Genomic DNA, 20,565 nt, shown 5'->3' with positions numbered 1-20,565 from the left:
TCTGGATTTTAGATATTCTTGAAGTGTTTGTAAGATCTGTAGTCGATGCATATCTTCTTTATTAAAAGTATAGTAAGAAAAAACAATTTGTACTAAATATGGCAGATGGAAAATCAGTATTTAAGAAATTTAAGTGTCATCTGGTTCTGTTCTTCAAACTTGTAGGAATTCAAGTACATCTTACTGTTACACTTGTATCCTTACTGTCTTATCAAAACCAAGCACTGTTACACTTGTATCCTTACTGTCTTATCAAAACCAAGCACTGTTACACTTGTATCCTTACTGTCTTATCAAAACCAAGCACTGTTACACTTGTATCCTTGCTGTCTTATCAAAACCAAGCACTGTTACACTTGTATCCTTGCTGTCTTATCAAAACCAAGCACTGTTACACTTGTATCCTTGCTGTCTTATCAAAACCAAGCACTGTTACACTTGTATCCTTGCTGTCTTATCAAAACTTAGCACTGTTACACTGGTATCCTTGCTGTCTTATCAAAAAACCTAGCACTGTATCAAAACCAAGCACTGTTACACCTTGTATCAAAACCAAGCCTTGCTGTCTTATCAAAACCAAGCACTGTTACTTGTATCCTTGCTGTGTACCAAGCACTCCTTGCTTGCTGTCTTATCAAAACCAAGCACTGTTACACTTGTATCCTTGCTGTCTTATCAAAACCAAGCACTGTTACACTTGTATCCTTGCTGTCTTATCAAAACCAAGCACTGTTACACTTGTATCCTTGCTGTCTTATCAAAACCTATCCACTGCATCAAAACCAAGCACTGTTATCCTGGTTGCTTGTCTTATCAAAACCTAGCACTGTTACCCTTGTATCCTTGCTGTCTTATCAAAACCAAGCACTGTTACCCTTGTATCCTTGCTGTCTTATCAAAACCAAGCACTGTTACACTTGTATCCTTGCTGTCTTATCAAAACCAAGCACTGTTACACTTGTATCCTTGCTGTCTTATCAAAACCAAGCACTGTTACACTTGTATCCTTGCTGTCTTATCAAAACCAAGCACTGTTACACTTGTATCCTTATCCTTGTCTTATCAAAACCAAGCACTGTTACACTTGTATCCTTGCTGTCTTATCAAAACCAAGTACTGTTACACTTGTATCCTTGCACTGTTGTCTTATCAAAACCAAGCACTGTTACTTGTACTTGTCTTATACTGTTCCTTGTATCCTTGTCTTATCAAAACTTAGCACTGTTACACTGGTATCCTTGCTGTCTTATCAAAACCAAGCACTGTTACCCTTGTATCCTTGCTGTCTTATCAAAACCAAGCACTGTTACCCTTGTATCCTTGCTGTCTTATCAAAACCAAGCACTGTTACCCTTGTATCCTTGCTGTCTTATCAAAACCAAGTATTGTTACACTTGTATCCTTGCTGTCCTATCAAAACCTAGCACTGTTACCCTTGTATCCTTGCTGTCTTATCAAAACCTAGCACTGTTACCCTTGTATCCTTGCTGTCTTATCAAAACCAAGCACTGTTACCCTTGTATCCTTGCTGTCTTATCAAAACCAAGCACTGTTACCCTTGTATCCTTGCTGTCTTATCAAAACCAAGCACTGTTACCCTTGTATCCTTGCTGTCTTATCAAAACCAAGCACTGTTACACTTGTATCTTTGCTGTCTTATCAAAACCTAGCACTGTTACCCTTGTATCCTTGCTGTCTTATCAAAACCTAGCACTGTTACCCTTGTATCCTTGCTGTCTTATCAAAACCAAGCACTGTTACCCTTGTATCCTTGCTGTCTTATCAAAACCAAGCTGTTAAAAAAAACTCCTTATTCTAGTATGGTAACAATATATTTGAAAGACTTGTACAACTGTAAATGTTCATAAAGGCATATACACTAATCAGTAACTGCAGTGCTTTGAATTTGTGTAATTAATAAATGCTGTAACATTATTTGTTTCATCTTGACTTTTCACTGCTTTCCTGAAGCTATTATTTTATAAGTTTCATCAGACATTTTGATCTTATATTTCAAGGAAATTGGGCAGGTTAAAAAGAAAACCTGGTTTTGTTTTGTGAAATATTCTGTCAGGTCATATTATGTTTATACTTGAAAGTGCATATCACTATGTATAGCAATATTCATTAAAGTGAATTTCATTAAAAAAAATGTAGCTGAGGCAGTAGAATGTATTAGAAGACAAAAAGAGAAAAAAACAAAACATACAAGTCAATTCATTTCTCAATTTTCATTTATTACTTCTGTCTCGTACATAATTTACTTGTGTTTTGATATACCTGGCTACAGTATGTGCTCTCGTGTTTTGTTTCACAGTAAGAATTCTGATAAAGTAATATTTGGCTAATTATTGTTTATCCATTTTTTAGTATGGCTGGGAGCAAACATAATATATTACAAAATCAACTAATATTACTGTTGATCCATAGAATAAATTTCATACCTTGAAATTTTAGGACAGTACTTAATTAAAATTTGTCACCCACTAATCTGGAAGATCTGATAGCAGGAAGTTCCTTCTGTGTGAAAAAATACAAAATAATTTGCATATACACATCCTGTATTTAAAGTACTTTCAGCAAAATGCTATTGCATAAAATAAAGTAAAATAGTTTTTATATAACAAAATGCTAATGGACATATGTTAATTTCAAGCCTTGGTGTTGTGAAAGTAAATTATCTTGGTGATTTGGCCTGTTAGTCTCTTAAGCACTTGTTTTTGCTAGTGGGAAAGCATACTGGATTTTGAATTATAGCTACAAGTTAAAGGAAGTTATTTATTTATACAGATTAAGCCTCTTTTGTTCAGTGTATTCAGTCATGAGCTCCATACATTATAAAGGGCATTCAAATGTGAAAAGGATTTAGGGGGGAGGTTACTTGTTTTATTCGTGGGGAGGAAAGCTATTCATATGAAGTTAGGAAATATCCTTAAATTTTATTTTTGTTTGAGAAGGGTTCTAATTGAAATGTTCAAAATTTATAAATTAGATGTAATGAATTGATGCATCATCTTGATAATGAGGAACCCACTTAAAATAACCCACTCGAAACAGCTGGTATGGGTATTGACACAGTAAAAGTGATGCATCATCTGTGTTTTTGTGTTTAATGTAAGTGGTAGGACTAAAGGAGCATAGATTTAGCAATTTTAATTTTTTTGAAGAAGGTAATTAATACTTGGAATAGATTGTCTTCAGATGTGGTAAACTCGACAGAATTTAGAGAGTTCAAGAGAGACTTTGAGTCATTTGTAATTCAGGGTTAGCTATAAGCTGATTAGTGTTTAGTGAAATAAATGACCCAGTCACGAGGTTCCATTGTTGTCCCTTAGCTGTTTTAATTGTGTATGGTTACGTTACAGAGAGTGCTACTGTTACATTATAAAACCTTGGAAAAAATATAGTGCATTTGAAAGCCAGCTAGTAGAGCATATTGATTCTTTACAGGAAAAGCTGGAATAACTAATTTCTGTTTCTTGTTGATATACAGTGATAGTGGAGTTAGTTTTATAATTGGCTGATCAAATTTTATAAAAATATGAATTTAAAACTGACTAAATATGATGAATATAATTGCCCTACCTGTTTGTTAAATGATACTAAAAGAAATACTTTGTCTTCATGTTTAAAACATTAACCCTAACTTTAGAATTATTTAGTTAACTAGTCATATATAATTTGTTTAACGAAGGAAATTTTTGTAATTCATTTTGGTTGAATGTTAAACATTATTAAGTAGTTTTAGAACTATAAAATTTTAAGTGTTAAAATTTAAGTGTTTCATATTCTACTGAATATTAATGTGACTTCACATTTGAGACGAACAAGTAATGTGGCAGTTAATGCATGTTTTATAAATATTTTTTTAAAACAAATATTGTACCATATTAACCCTATTAAATGGTTAAATATATGTGTAATTATTATAATCCCATTTAATTAAGTTGTTGCTCTATGAATTGATATAGGTAAATAGCATATTACAATTAAATCTTTATAAAACTTCCTTCACGTAAAAGTTACTGATAATAAAGATTGTAAAATAAAATAAAACTGAAATGGTGAAATGTTTAGGACAAATAAAACTAAAAATATGAGCTGGTGAATACATTTTTGGTTCTGTAAAAAAATACAAAAATAAAAGGTAAACAGAAAGTCTTTTGGAGAAGTCTATTTGTTGGGTAAGTTTGTTTTCTTTAATTTTTGGGTTTGTTTATTCTGTAATTGTTCATAATATTGTAAATGTTTTTTGCCCCAAATTTATTTTTTATTTTGATAGTACTTTTTCCTGGGCATCCGACTTTTGTTATTCTTTTGTACAGTACTATAACTTTTTATGGTATTGTTTTTTATTTTTTTATTAATGTAATTAAGATTGTTTAAAGTTTTTTATTACTTATTTCAAGTTTGTTTATTCATTGTTTCTTGGTTTCTTTTGTTAATTAATGTGTGTGTGTGTGTGTGTGTATCAAATCAAATACAATACACAATACTTATTCACAAAATCAGATTGTTAATACAAAATAAATACTTTGTGTAAAAAATTTTAATATTAAAAAAATGTATATATAAGAGAATTTTATTTAAAATCCATAAACAGTTTAATTTTATAAATAGCGTATAAATAATATACTTAAATTCACAAATTATTTACATAAAATTCAGAAGTGCAGCAAAACTACGTGTTCATATAATTCAATAAATAAATCTATATACACATTTGTGTGTGTAAATGCAACAATAATCTGATTTTAATCCCATGTTAGACATGTAGATTCAGCCAATTTTGATTCACTTAAATCTTAAATGCATAAATTGTGATAGTTAAAAAGTATCAGACTGTAGGATCTTGTAGTATTTATTTAAGAGATAGCAAAGCTCAAGTTTTAATTGAAGTGCTACACATCAAATCTGATAGAACAGCTGATTGATTTTCTTGTGTTTTTTTAACCAAGAAATCAAAATTAGTGAATTCAGTATCACTTTACCAGTTTGTACCATAACAGTTGTCAAGGGGTTTGATAATATAAATAGCATTTCAATCACTGCTATGTTTGTTATATCCCAGCTGTCCTGAAGAGACCTGGTGCTGGGAGAAAGACTTTGTTGGCACTTGCTCTAGCAGATGTAGTGTGGTTGATGTTTTCGCTTATATAAACTCTTCTTTCCCTAGGAAGTTTTATCAACTTTATATGCATGTGTGTGATTCAAAGTGTAAATGCCATGACCTGGTATATTGTGCTTATATAAATATGTAGTTGATGTCAGAGGTATTAACTAATCGTTTCATCCCGTGTTTAAACACAGACATAAAAGTTTGAATTTCGTGCTAACTTAAGCAAATAACAGGAGATTTGTAACTTTGCTGATTTAGTGACAGTTCATGGTAGAGGAAAATAAAAATACCAGGTACGATATTCCTGGATGATAAAACAAACTGTAATTAGTAGTTTGGAGACTCTAGAGGTTATGCAAATGTACAGTTGAGAAAAAATTTTTCATGTGAACATCCCCATGAACTCCAACTTATCCGAGTCGTCAGACTGACATCAATTCTAGGACATATCCCAAGTACAAATTCTTTGATAACAGATCTTAAATATTTGTATACAACAGTCTTGTATTTACAGCTTGCAGTATTTTCTACAAAGTAAAAAATGATAAACATTTCCTTTCCATTGGATTAACTCCATGTATATTTAGTTCATAAGTTGAGGATTAATTATTGAAAAATAGTGGGTTTCAGGGTCTCTCATATTTCAGTAAAGTTTATAAATATAGCAATCTCATTTTATTGTCCTATGTAACAAACAGAATAATTTTACATTAATTTGGTATTTAAGGCTGAACAGAGCTATCAAAATTTAAATTCCTAATTAAATAGGAATTGTATTAGTTGCATGAAAGGTTGTTCTACAGAACGTTGGATGACACGACGTCAAGTCATATCAGTCAAAATGATTTTTTTTCTCTTTAATTTAAGAAATTAGTTCTAAACATGTTGGGCATGACTGCCACTAGTTTGTCACAGCTATGGCAACTTGATTAGTTAATATCAGTAGTATCCCTAAAGTTTATGGTATTTATGTCGTTGTTATTATTAGAAATTTAAAAGTATTGTCTTTAAGCACTGATTGAAAATCTTAGTATCAAGTGAAAGTTTGTCCTGGAAATATGGGAAGGTGACTATAGCTTGGAAACCTCGTGAAGATAGGGTTAAAAATAATGGTGGTTACTACCAGTGGAACATTTAATGTCAGTAATAGAATTATATGACCATATACATATTGTAATTTGAAATATTTTAATCAAAGTTCAATTTCGAGAAAGGGTTAGGGTACACAAAGATAACAGATATTAATAAGGTAACAGAAATTAATGTTTAGCTTACTTGCTCAATAAATGGTAGTACTAGAAGAGGTAAAATAAACTTGCTTAGCATCAGTGAAAATCTTGGTTGATGTATCGGACTAGAAGTGATTTTAGGTATGGGATGTGTGTGTATGCTATAAACTAAATTGATTTGTTTTCAGCACTTCCTTCTCAAAACTGATTTAAGTCTTGCTTTTGTGAAATTGGGACCAACATTTATTTTTAGCTTGGTAAGTTTAACCAGAAAATTAAAACTAAGTTTTGTCTAGGCTTTGTATATTGAGATCTAATTTGTTAAGGTAAGATAGAGGTCATGAACAGAATCATTATAATGAGTTTGTTCACATTCCAAACAAAGGTTTACCTTGGATAAGGTTTTATAGGGAAATAAGTAGATCTCGCATATATGTAAAAACGGCTCATTTGGGTTGAGAAAATATTTTTTAGAGGAGCGAACGACGTTTCGACCCTCTTCGGTCATTGTAAACCTGACGATGATCGAAGAAGGTCAAAATGTCGTCCGCTCCTCTACGTAATCTATTTTCTCAATCCAAACGAGCCATTTTTACATATTTCTCTACAAGTGGGTTTTCTTGGCATCACTGATAAGTAGATCTCACTCATAGGGAAGTTGCTAATAAGCAAAGAATTGAGGCTTACCCAACTGGAATTGCACAGAAATTGTTGATGAACCATACTGTAATTCTCTTAGTTTTTTTTAGTTTCTAAATAACTGTCAGATTTCAGGTTTCATGACTAAGAGAAACCTACTTGAAGTAAAAATGTGTTCTGAAGATGGTTCACATGGGCATTAAAACTTATAATTAAAATACAGAATGATGTTTTGACCTTTTCAGGTCATCTTCAGGTTGACAAAGTTTAACCTGAAAATGACCTAAAAAGGTCAAAGCATTGTTCTGTACTTCATTTTAATTAAAATTTTAATATCCACATCAACCATGTTTAGAATACATAGGTTTCAAGTTTAGTTCCCTGAAAAGGGTGTCCATAGGCTGCCTGAAAAGACCATTTGTTCTAACTACTTCCACAATTTTACAGTAGTGTGTTGTCTGTCAGTCAGTCAGTATACACCAAAATGGCATTGCGTATGAGATGCTTAATGTTACAGTTTTTACTGTGGTGACATCAGTAAAATGTGCACATGCTATTAATCATGAGAAGGATTACATACTCTCTATGCTACAACACAGCATGACATATGAACTTTCAAAGCAAGAAATAAAAACATTTGTTACAGTAAAATTTCATTCTGTTTATTCTTGAAACAGAACACTTTGGGTATCCCTTCCACTGTGGAAGTACATTTAGTTGTACATTTGTAATTGTTAATATGTAAATAAGGGTTAGGTTTCATGTTTTTCCCTGTTTACATTTACATTGGTTGACAAGTCTTCAACAGTGATGTCTAATTGTATTTGCATCTAAATATTTGTATATTAGAAACTGTGAAAATTCTCATATTTTCAAAGCAAAATAGAGAAGAAGAAAAAGCACAAATCTGTTAATTTGATACATTAGGAATGGACTAGTCATAATATTATACAGAAGACTGCAAATCCCTGTATTAGCAGTAGGACAGTTTTTAATTATCTAATCATATGAAAAGTAAAGTTTTATTGAAGGTAAAAAAAAAGAATAATATTTATAACAAAATGTCTTAAATACTGATACTTCTTAAACTGTATCATATGTGGATTAATTTGTTTTTGGCATGGTGAAATTTACAAGTGATCCAAGATACAACTCTTTGTTTGCTGAGTAATTTGGAACTCTTGAGTATTGAACTGGTTTTAGTAGGCACAAAGTACATGTAATCAGTTTAAATGCTTTATTATACACAAAATTTAGAAATATGAGAGAAGTAATAAAATTTGTAAAAAAAATTACTTGGTATGGTTTTCTGTGGACCTAAAAGAACAAACTGCTACTGAATATATAGTTACTGTGTGGGTGGTGTATGTACACGTGTGGATACAACATGGGTGACATGTTTACGCACGCAGATCCAGCAGGGTGGTATATACTGAGCCAGTTGTGTATGTATATGTGCGCATACTGTTGGTGGTGTACGTACACATGCGGATACTGTGTGGGTGGTGTATGTAAGCATTTGAATTCAAAGAGGGTGGCAGACATATGCACGTGAATGCTGTATAGGCATTTTATGCACATGTGAAGGTGGTGCGTAAAAGTGTACTTACGTGTACTGTATGGATCTCTTGTGTACGTGTGTATGTGTGGATACGGTATGAACCATGTGGGTGGTGTATGCAAAGAGGGTGGCAGACATATGCATGTGAATGCTGTATAGGCATTTTATGCACATGTGCAGGTGGTGCATAACAGTGTACTTGTGTATACTGTATGGATCTCTTGTGTATGTGTGGATACTGTATGAACCATGTGGGTGGTGTATGCACTGGTAAGGATGTCACGAGATATATTTGTTTTGAATAATTTTGCTACTTTTTTTATTAGAGAAAAAAAAAAAAATGCATGTATGTAACTAAGTAAACCTGTATGTACGAATGACAATCTAAATTTAAGAACTTGTATTGAAGCAGGCATGTTTTTCAAACATAACAAATTTATTAACAAAAACTTTGAAGCTTTAGTTCTTTTAGTCCCAAAGATTCTGCCATTGCCTGCTGTATGTCTTTTGTGGTTGGTACAGTCCCATTTTAAAAGAGGGCTGGGAGGGAACCGATACATGTAGTGGTATAAAAGTAGCTGTAGTGAACATGACTTAGAATAGTTTTTAATTTTGGATCAGTCCATCCTACATATTGGAGGGTGACTGGTTATGTAATAGGCTTTTTTTTTTTGACAGTCAGCACCACCTCTCTTCTCTAGAGTTGCATGCTACAGTAGACTGACTTTTCAAATGCTTGACTGAACAGTGATTGCAGTTGTTTGCCAGGGCTGTTGCCCTTTATTCTTTTTCTTTCTTGTGTGGTTAAAAATTTCAGTGTAGAACTTGTAGTTCAAGATAGAACTTGTGTGTTTTGATGTATCGGGTTTTGGGTTTGGAACTAAATCTAGGGCCTGTTCGTGCAGATGTTCAGTGTAAATAATGTTCAGTTCAAAACACTTATTGAAACTGTGCAAAGAAAAAAGAATTTATCAAGGAAATTCTAAATTTTTGTTATTAAAGTTAATTATTTTTTAACTTCTTATGAAAGTATTTAATTGGACTTAGAGTTTGTTACAGTTTAAAAAAAACTTAATTTGCTTATCAGAAATATTGACATGTAATTAAATGTAAAATGGAATTCAAAACTGAAACTTAATGACAAGATAGATAAATCATCATTTCAAGCTTTTATTAAAAACTGAATAGATTAGTTGCTATGGCCAGGACTTCTACGTACAATAAAATTGGGTCATGGAGCCTTGGTCTTAGTCCACGTGAAATCATATGACCTTGCTCATAAACATTAAATGTGGATTGCCACAGAATACGTGTCTATTTTTATGCAAAGCACTTGACTTTCAAAACATGAAACACACTAAAACTCGATTTAATGAAATTCCCTTAATTTCATTAAAGCATTTAAAGTGCTTGAAGCAAAGCCAGAAGTTCTATAATTTTTGTTTAATAAGTTAATTAATTGATTTTTTCCTTGAAATGACACCTTGCTTTAGTTGCTTGTAAATTTACAGTTCATGTTGCTAAAATATATTTTTTGACTACCTTTACATTCATTACAGGTTGCCAACTTTTAATGTACGCTGAAACATGCGTGTTTGCAGTTAGTTTAAATTAGGGGAATAGTTATTGATACCACTTTCACAGTTTTTTATTTGTAGTTATTTAGTTTCTGCTTTATGGTAGTGTCCACTGAGTTACACCCAATTCTATTTCACAATAGAATTTAGAAGGTTATGATGTGATTTTGAGAAAAAGTGTTGGAACTAACCTTATATCCAAGTTAGTTGACAGTTGTTAGAATGGACTGATTGCCTGAAGATTGTCAAAAATAAGAGGGGGGAGATGTTGTTTTTTTCTCTTCTAACTTTTCAAATAATTTTATAGAATCATTTTGATTTTTTTATTTTGATTTTCTGGCTTTGTAATATTTAGTACACAATTAGAACTTGTAAAACCTGTCTTGTTCTTAGTTCTCTGAAAATATGGTTTGCGACTAAATATCCTGCGTAGTGGACTATTTTGAAAAATGGGTTGGTTATTCAACTCTTGATTAGTATGCCATCACTCCCCATGGATCAGCTCAATTCTGTTCATGCTTCAGTGTTCTTTTGGAACTGTTTCTTTTTTGTTTTGTTTTTATAACTGCTGGGTGCAGAAGACAGCTTCTGTGACAAAATCTTTCCCTATAAGTTTTATGCATTGATGGTATGCTTTAAATTACAGGTTAAATTTCACTCTTTCTTTACGTCCAAAGTGCTTCACTGGAACTTTACTGACTGCTTTATTTTTTTTTAAAGACTGTTTGTTTTCTTTTTATTTGTGATTCCTTCAACTATTTCTAGCTAAATACTGAAGTTTCATGCCACTCAGAATTTTTTTTTTTTTGGCAGAAATATCATGCATATGATAGATTTGGTACCTTGACAGATTTTTTCTAAAAGCTTTTGAGCCAAGATATGTAGATATGTGCAACTATGTTATTTTTCTGATCATTTCCTAGTTTATGTTTTTAGTAGTAAGCTATATAAGTAGCTTACTTTAGTCAGAAATTAATATTTATTAGCACATTACTTGCACAAATTGTAATGTAAGACTTCACAGTAGCATCTAACATGAAATATAAACAGCTCTGAAATAAATAAGTTATTTTGGTCATTTTTCATAATTTAAGAAAATGTGGTATAAAGATTGTTAATGTAGGTTAGGCCATTTTAAATTGTGGTTATGGTGTATTTGTTAAGATAAAATAATGATTTGTATTATACATAATATATTATTGGGTTGAGGAATAATTTGTGAACGTTTTTTCAAGTTAAAAAAATATATTCATAAATGAAACACTTTCGCAAAATATTTCATGTCATTTGGTAGATAATTTTTTGCTCTAATAGATGGTGTGTTTGATTTTCATATGTCTTTAATTTTTGCTTTCATTTTCAGCTCATTAAATGGAATGTCAAGTGGACAAAATCGAGCATTTTCGACACCATCTGCTTTTCGCATTTAATTTCTTGCAATTTCGTTTAAAACAATGCATACTATATACCTAGGTATTACATGAAATAAAGTTTCATAATAAATGTTTTGGGTGTAATGTGTTCATGCATTGAAGTATTGTATAGTCTTGCATGTAATTCTTGAATGAAATTATTTAAAAACGCTCGCGAATTATTCCTCAACCTAATATTTTGTCATTTACTGACGGCTGTTCATAATTTTTGTATTATTCAAGTAATGAATAAAAATTATACAACGTATTATACATTTGTGTATTGTTATTGGAGCATTAAGAATTCCAAGAACCCTTGAGTGATTGTAAATAAGAATACACTACATCATGTCAAAAACACTGCATCTGCTATATCCAGGTCTGACGAGGCCAGGGGTCACTAGGCTGGCTAAGATAGGACAGTTCTTGTTTGTGTGTCTACATATACATTTTCCTGAACAATAACATCCTTAAGGTGTAAACCAAGTTAAGTAACTAACTTTTGGTCAGTATTATTTAACTCCTTTACAAATTTGTTTTGTTTAATGTAAGAACTTATCATTATTTTATTTTTATAACTTATTGCAGTATTATTTATTTTGAATTAACTTTACTACTAATCACAAGAATTGGTGAACCAGCAAATTTGTCATCTTGTTCCCAGAAATGGTTCTGTAACCACAGCATCAATGAGGTAAAACCACGTCAGTAAATTCTACTGTATTTTGAAAGTTTATCTAACTCCTACTATGCTTTTGGACCTGTTATATATGGTTTAATCAGTTTTGAAGGATTTGGGATGTGTCAAGAAGTTGTTTTTCTTTTAAAAATACATAGATATCATAGCTCCAGTGTTGGTTAAATGTAGATCGGTCATCAGGGGTGGCTGCTTTGTTTACTGATAGAATTTATGAAGTTTCGTCGTTTGTTACGTTGGGCATACAAGTCTGTGTACTTTATATCATTACTGGCATATTTAGGACAAAACCAGAAATGCTGTTTATGTTCCTAACTGGTAAAACAATAATTCTATAATTTCATTTTATTTTTGAAGTTCCATTAATCAATCGAAGAATTTATTTTTCACTCATTGTTTACACATACTTTCGACAAGATGGACAAACATATTGAGATGTTTGTAAGTCACATGATACTGCTTTTTGGTTTAAAAAAAGGTTATTTAAATACTGAAGTTTGGTGAATGTGAAAAAAATTTATTCTTGCACACTTTCGATTTTTATATTGTCGGAGACATTTAAAACAAGTCTGTAGAACTGTCTGTGCATCGCATAGTTCCATCTGAATGATAACTTAAGTTTATATTATAAGACAAATGCAGTAACTTAAGATTTTATGATGATGTAGATGGTGAGGGAGATGACCTTGAACAGGATGAAGAAACAAATCCTGATGACCAGGGAGATGGAGATGATGAAGATGAAGCTGATGGTGAAAATGATGAGGAGGAACAACCAGTGGAGCAACTAGAAGAACTGGTTCCTCGTGATGATGATGAAGACGATGAACCAGAGAGACTGCCAAAACCAAAGAAAGAGAGAGGGAAAAAAAGAAAAGCAAGAGGAGATGGAGATAGAAAGAGGGAAAGGAAGAAGAAAAAGAAGAAAGCCTTGTCAGACAGTGCTGAGGTAGCGAGGAAGGGAAATTAGTAAATAAGCAGACAGTGCTGAGGTATGAGGAAGGAAATAAAAAAACAGACAGTAGCTGAGGTATGAGGAAGGAAAGAAAATAAATAAGCAGACAGTGCTGAGGAGTTGAGGAAGGAAGTAAGTAAATAAACAGACAGTGCTGATAAATGAGAAGAAGAAGAAATAAAATAGCAAACAGTGCAGCGATGAAGGAAATAGTAAAAAATCAGCAAACAGTGCTGAGAGCGCCGAGGAAAGAAACTAAGTAAAAAATAAACAAACAAGTGCAGTGCTGAGGAATAAGGAAAAGAGCAAAAGAAAACTGAGTAAAAAAAACAGCAAGTGCCGACAGTGAATGTAAATATGCTGAGCAATGAAGAAGGAGAATGAAAATAAATAAGCATAAGCAGTGCTGAGGAGTATGAAAAGAGAAAAATAAATAAACAAAGCAGTGCTGAGGTAGGAATGAAGAGAAGGAAAATTAGTAAACAAGCAGGCAGTGCTGAGGTAGTGAGGAAGGGAAATTAGTAAATAAGCAGGCAGTGCTGAGGTAGCGAGGAAGGGAAATTAGTAAATAAGCAGGCAGTGCTGAGGTAGCGAGGAAGGGAAATTAGTAAATAAGCAGGCAGTGCTGAGGTAGCGACGAAGGGAAATTAGTAAATAAGCAGGCAGTGCTGAGGTAGCGACGAAGGGAAATTAGTAAATAAACATTTGTATTTTTAAAAAATTTTCATTCACTCAAAACATTGTGACATGTACATTGTTGAGTGGTGATGATGCCATGGTGTGTATGTGTAACTGATATAGCTGAAGTTTTTGTTTGCAGACCAGTTTTATTTTTTATAGCTCAAAGAAAACAGTTAAATACTTTTTAAATAACTTTTATCACACGACTGCATGATGCTATAGTTATTAACACTAACACTTAGAAATAGGTCAACAATAATACATCAAGTGTGAATTTTATATTTACCTTTAAACCAAACTAATACACTTTTAAAATGTAAAAAAAAAAGTAAATATTATGCCAGGCAAAAAAATATATTTTGTTTGAAATATTTCATGAATTTTTATTACTTGATGTTTATGAACTAGTTTTGATACTATAAACAATTTTTTACTTGTAGTTTTCACAATTTGTGTCAATGTTAGTTTTTGAGTAAAAGTATTTCGAGTGTTTTGCGAGACTCTTGTGTTTTTTTCCTTATGCATTCGGAACATGTACAGGGTGTTCAGAAAGTTGCTGTGCAGTTTGGTAATCATATTTTATTGTCTATTTCAAGCCAGCAACTGATAGCGGTGTTTAGAAACAAAATAAGAAGGATCCAGGCCTGTATTGATGCCAACGGGGGTCACTTTCAACATTGTTTATAATTGTCATTCATATTTACCTCCTATATTCTGTATTGAAACATGTCTGTTAATAAATATATAAGTGCACAGTGACTTTTGGGACACTCTGTATGTGTAGTTAAACATCCTTTACAACTTTTATCTAAATATTTTTCAGGACACTGATAGCAATTTGTTAGGGGATCAGTCTGACAATGACAGTGACTATGTTTTAGAAAATAAAGGATCTAAAAAGCAAACAAATTCTAAGGTGAGAATAACATTTCTGTTTATTTTCTATCAAAATTGCTGAAACAATGTATACGTTTGTTTATTCTGTTGACATGAGAGAAGTGTTCAAATACATTATTTTAATTCTCCTTATTGAAAGTGTTTTACACATGACATTTTTAATTGTTTAATCATTTGTTCATTAATAATTTTGCAAAGGATGAAAAGCTGATAGTTTACATAACACACAATAAAAATAATGTAAAAACATTCATATCTGATGTGATACAGTGCTAAGTTAAACCTAGTGTGTGTGATCTCAAGAAGAATGTTGACCATAAGTCGAAGTTTCCATATTTGTCCAAAAGTATGACAGGACTTTAGTGAAATATACAAACCTGTTGTACGTAAAAATTGAGTTACAATACTTGTACTCAAGTTATATGGGAATTAATGATGTCTTTCTGACTCAGGCTGACCAGTTGAAGTGCAAGGTGATGTGCATATAGAGTATAATTTGTATATTTTATGTGCCAAACATTTAGAACTTGTGAAACACACATGTGCAGTTTACAGCTTCAGAAAATCTTGGATCATTTTTACCTTCCTTTACCATAAATTGTTGCTAAATCAGCAGTTTAGGGTACAAATGAATTGTTGACAGTTCTGACACCAAATAATATCATAATGAATAGCATTCTATGAAAGGTCACGACTTGCACATTTTGATCGTCATTCTCACACGAGGTTACAATAGTTCAGCATTATTACAAGATATAGTAACTATACTGTATCCTTTCTTTAATTATTGCAAGGGAAGGTGATGTAGTAACTATTCTGTGTCCTTTCTTTAATTATTGCAAGGGACGGTGATGTAGTAACTATTCTGTGTCCTTTCTTTAATTATTGCAAGGGACGGTGATGTAGTAACTATTCTGTGTCCTTTCTTTAATTATTGCAAGGGACAGTGATGTAGTAACTATACTGTGTCCTTTCTTTAATTATTGCAAGGGGCAGTGATGTAGTAACTATACTGTGTCCTTTCTTTAATTATTGCAAGGGACGGTGATGTAGTAACTATACTGTGTCCTTTCTTTATTACTTGTATTACTAGGTCAGTAACACCTCAAAGGAAACTTAAGATTTAATTATAAGGTAACATTTCATACAGTAAATCTTTGGTAAAAATTAAGTGTAGAATTACTGACCACCCATCATCTTCTCAGACACTTTCCAAACCGCGTGCGCGCATGAACACACACACACACACACACGTATATATCAGCTTTTCAAGGCATTTCTTAATTTTTTTAAACACCAAATTAGTGTTGTAGGAGGTGCATTTTATTTGTTGGTATGGTGTGCTGTTTATTGTACATTCTGTACTATTCCCTTGTCTTCATATTATGTTAATAAAGCAAAAAAAAATTCTGAACTTGTTGTGTTTACTGAGTTTTCAGTTTTTCAAAAATTAAAATGTATTTGTTTTGTTTTTATATTTTCATGGTATGTGTCAGCTTGTAAGTTTCTCAAGAAAGAAGCAATAGGAATTGTAATCCTGATTGAACAGTGTAAAGCTACTTTTTTAAACACCAATGTATTTTTAGTTTAGCATAGCCCTGTTGTATTGGGTACTGATAATCAGAATTACAAAATATTTTAAAATTCTAAGTTTAAAAACTCTCCTACACTTAGTTATATTGTAACTTGAAACACTTTTATTTTTGATAGTGCACTTTGTAAGTCAGAGTATCTTTGTGAATAAATCATTTGAAGTAATGTGTTTCCAGCAATGTACACTGTTTGTTTTGCATTTACTAGTGTACTAATACGGAATGGTTTTCAGTTAAGTTTGTGGTCTGTCTCATTACAAAAAGCTGTGGCTACCATCCAAGTTCTCTTACATATTTGCAGCCGCAGAGGACTTCAGCTGATATTTGTGCCGAGTATGGTCTCCAGGATGTGGACTTAGATTATTCAATAACAGACTATGAAAATCTGACCAGTTACAAGCTCTTCTCTCAGCATGTACGACCTTTAATTGCCAAAGCAAACCCAAAAATTGCCATGTCCAAAATGGTGACTCTCATCTCGGCTAAGTGGAGAGAATTTCTCCAGAACAGCCAAACAAAAGAAGAGGAATCTCGGACGATCCAGGAAGAGAAAGATAAGCCAGCCACACCCACTTCTCGACCTAGAGGCTTAAAAGATGGTGAGCGTGGCTTAAATGTTTCACAAAATGAAAATGTTTTTGGTTAGAGAAACATGAGAATTCATTGGGTTTCATAAATGGTAAACAGTGATGATTAAAGTAACTTATGTTGTTATTATAGTTGAATAGAAAAACTTTTATGTTGTGGATTTTGTTGGGTTTATGGTCCATACTTTGCATCAGGATTAAAAAGATTTCAGTTAATTACATCTCATACTTCATCATTTGTAAGCTGAGCTATAACAAAATGGAAAGAATGTTAAACTGCAAATTTTGTGAGGTTGGTATTCTTAACAGTTTCCTGGAAAAATTGTCATTTGTATTGAAAATATTAAGTTCAATAATGCTGATACAATGCCATCTACCAACTTCATGCTGAATTGTGTGTGTGTGTGTGTGTGTGTGTGTGTAAAACTGACTACATATGTGGATACAGTAATATGCAATTTGTTACTATTATATTTTTATTTGAAAGTTGTCCATCCAATTCTTATTGCACAGTCTTATGTACACATTTTTAATTTTCACATAATTCACTGTCTGGTTCCACTTCACTTAATCCTTCACCCAGTTTCTGGCTTTCCAAGTTTATTCATGTGTGTTTTACTGGTGTTGATTGTTTTCTTAGATGTTTTGAGAGTAGGATTTAATTATTCTCTGTGCAGATTTGCATAAAACATATTGCAGTGTGTTACCCATATTAGGTTTAGTTAACTAGTGTTAAATGTGTTGCAGACCAATCAAACCTCAGTTGTTTTGCAAATTTTATGTTTTTTGTCCGTTTAATTTGTGCTCAACATTTTTGTGATTAAAACCTTGGCTGCTGATGTTTGTCGTTATTGTAGGAGTGCAGGGAAGATCAGCCAGGATTATATATATTTTATTCATCTTACTGTAACAGATATAGGACATATTTATCGATATGTGACCAAAATAATAAAGACAATGTGGTACTATCTGTTGAATAGCCACATAAAGCAAATTTCATAAAAACTGTTTACTTTGGATATTTAAGGTTCAGACAGTTAGAAAAGTAACTGTGCACCAATTATTTTTTTTAATCACAGAACAAAACTTTGAAGAAAAGCACTCTCTTCACAACAGGAATGTTACTTTCGCCAGGCCTATACATGAGGGTTTGATTATATCTTTATCAATGTAATTGGTAAATATAGTACTAAGAATTAAGGTTTTCAGAAAAGTTATTTCAATAATTGTTTGTTTTCTTATAGCAAAGCCACGTTGTGCTATCTTGCTGGGTCCACCGAGGGGAATTGAATATTTCAATGAAGGGCAACATATTTAATGCATAAATTATATAAAAATATTACAGTTTATATGAGAACAATCCAAATCTTGTACATTACTCGGAAAAATCATTTTATTATAAAATATCCACTTTTTTAAATTTGTAGAGTTGCAACAGTACAAACTGGTTTTCAATATCTGTGGTAGGTAGAACACACATATCTCGCCAGAACACAGATATCTCGCTGTATAGCTTTATATTTAACTTCAAATAAACTTTTTTTTTTTTTTTCAGTGAGATGTGACTGCTACAGTAATTACAAGCACAACCAACTGCCTATATGGTAGTGTTTTTGCTAGTTATTCTAGTGAATGGTTCTGTGATCTAACTTGTGTATGTCGAAGCTACAATCAGATTTTCAAATGTTATTTATTTAACTATATTGTGTTATCTGTAACAATAAAGTTCTTAAACCTTTAGATTAACAGCTGTTAAGTTTTTCTTGCATTTTTCTATATAAAGATGGAGACAGAGTTGGAAGCAGTGTTGGTAAAAGTAAAGGCTCCAAATCCAAGTCCAAAAAGTCTGTACCTCTTCTAAAAATAAAAATTGGAGGTATTGGTAAAAGGAAAAAACAAAGTTCTGTAAGTGTGGAATATGTGAATTTTTATTTTGGTAACAGTTACTTTTTTTTTTTTATAGCACTTTTAAAACTTTTGGTTCACTCATTCATTGCTGGATAACGTAACTTTGTGTTAACGTGCGATTTGTTTTCAAGTGTATTAATATTCTTAAATATATAGTGTAAGTTTAAGATTTTGATTGAGAAATGTTTTAAATTCTGACAAAAGTTGAAACCCAAACTAGACATATTTAAACATTATACTGGAATTGTGGAGAGACTGGATGTGCTCCTACAATTACACCCATTTTTGATTTAGTTTCATTTCATAAAAACATAATGACAATCGTAACTCTTCTTTAAGTCCTTTAGTTTCATTTTCAAGGGAATAAAAGCTTAGAAATTATCCATCTGTGAAGTGTTGTACATCAGATAGTTTATTTGTTGAAATATTTTTGTATTATAGGACGAAGAAGACAGTTTCAGTGAATCTAAGAGTGATGCTGATTTTGAGGCAGCTCTCGAAGAGGTACAGAATTCAACACCACCACCGACAAAAAGTGAAGCTAAGAAGAAAAGTAAAACAAAGAAAACTAAAAAGAAAAAGAAGACCAAGACAACAGCAAGTTTCCCGAGTTCTGACGCAGAAAACGATGGTTATGAGGTACGTGTTGTCTTCTAATCAAAAGGTATTAACAAGTAACTAGATGATAATGGATTAAAATGTGTTTATGCTTAAAAAAACAAACTCTTAAGCAGTACAGTTTTTATTAATATTTTTCAGTGTTTTTGTTATATTTAAGTAAAATTATGTTTACAAACTAAACTAAAGGGGGAGTTTAGCTTGTGTTCTCATACTTCCAGTTACGTAGTCCTGTTATAACATGTTTGTCATTGTGTGGTCTGAGTAATATGATTGCCATCCTTTATTACAAACCACTGAATGTAGGGGGGACAAGGTTCTAGAAAGCTGTTGCTTTTTATATATATATATATATATATATATATATTAATTGTGGTTTTATGATAGAGTGGAAGTAATTAATATGGTGTGTAAAATAAAGCAAAAAACCTAACAGTCTGAATGAAATTAATTTTTAAGTAATTAAATAGATAACTCAGACACTTTCCATTCATAAAAAAGTAAACAAGAAAAACATGTTTTGTATGTGGAGAAGTATTCCAGAATGGTTGTGCTCAAACAAACTGTTCAAAAAGAAGAACAAAATTGTATATGCCATGTAACTTGGCAGTAATTCTGAAGATATATATAGCACTAAAAACTGGGTTTCTATACTTAAGATGGCCACACTACTAACAGCTGATTTGTTTAATCAAACAAACAAGAAAATTTATAGATCAGCAATTTTATAATGTCTCAAAAGTAATATGTCCATCATGCCGTAATTACAACAGTACCTGTTGTTTTTTCAACTGATATGTTTTATTATTTATTTAATTCATGCTTGTGTTTCATTGTTTTTGAGTAAGTTAGTAAAATTGAGATGTTTGAACAGTGACATTGCGACTTGGGATGAACTTTTATACGTGTGTTTATTTAAAATTGACCAGCTGTTAAGTTTCATTTTATAAGAAAGAGAAAACATTTCTGTATGATAAATTTGCCAACCCTCGAAATAAGTTGAGTATTTAAAAGTGATGATAATTTTGGTACCTCCAAGCATCTATGGTAGTTTTCCTAATACGATAAGGACATTTAATAAAGGGAGTCTTGC

General features: G+C 32.0%; 1 protein-coding gene across 1 annotated transcript in view; it reads left to right on the top strand.

Moving 5' to 3' along the window:
- The window catches only part of LOC143254248 (chromodomain-helicase-DNA-binding protein 4-like), an 82,213-nt gene that overhangs the window by 22,051 nt on the left and 39,597 nt on the right, over positions 1 to 20,565 (top strand). Inside the window, 5 exon segments of the mRNA XM_076509103.1 lie at positions 12,903 to 13,183; positions 14,694 to 14,786; positions 16,661 to 16,958; positions 18,730 to 18,851; positions 19,296 to 19,493. Of these exon segments, the coding sequence (XP_076365218.1) occupies positions 12,903 to 13,183; positions 14,694 to 14,786; positions 16,661 to 16,958; positions 18,730 to 18,851; positions 19,296 to 19,493 (992 nt within the window).

The sequence above is a fragment of the Tachypleus tridentatus genome, chromosome 6 (assembly GCF_004210375.1).
Source record: "Tachypleus tridentatus isolate NWPU-2018 chromosome 6, ASM421037v1, whole genome shotgun sequence".
Classification (NCBI taxonomy): domain Eukaryota; kingdom Metazoa; phylum Arthropoda; class Merostomata; order Xiphosura; family Limulidae; genus Tachypleus; species Tachypleus tridentatus.
The sequence above is the reverse complement of the archived record's forward strand: the minus strand, read 5'-3'. Positions and strand labels throughout refer to the sequence as shown.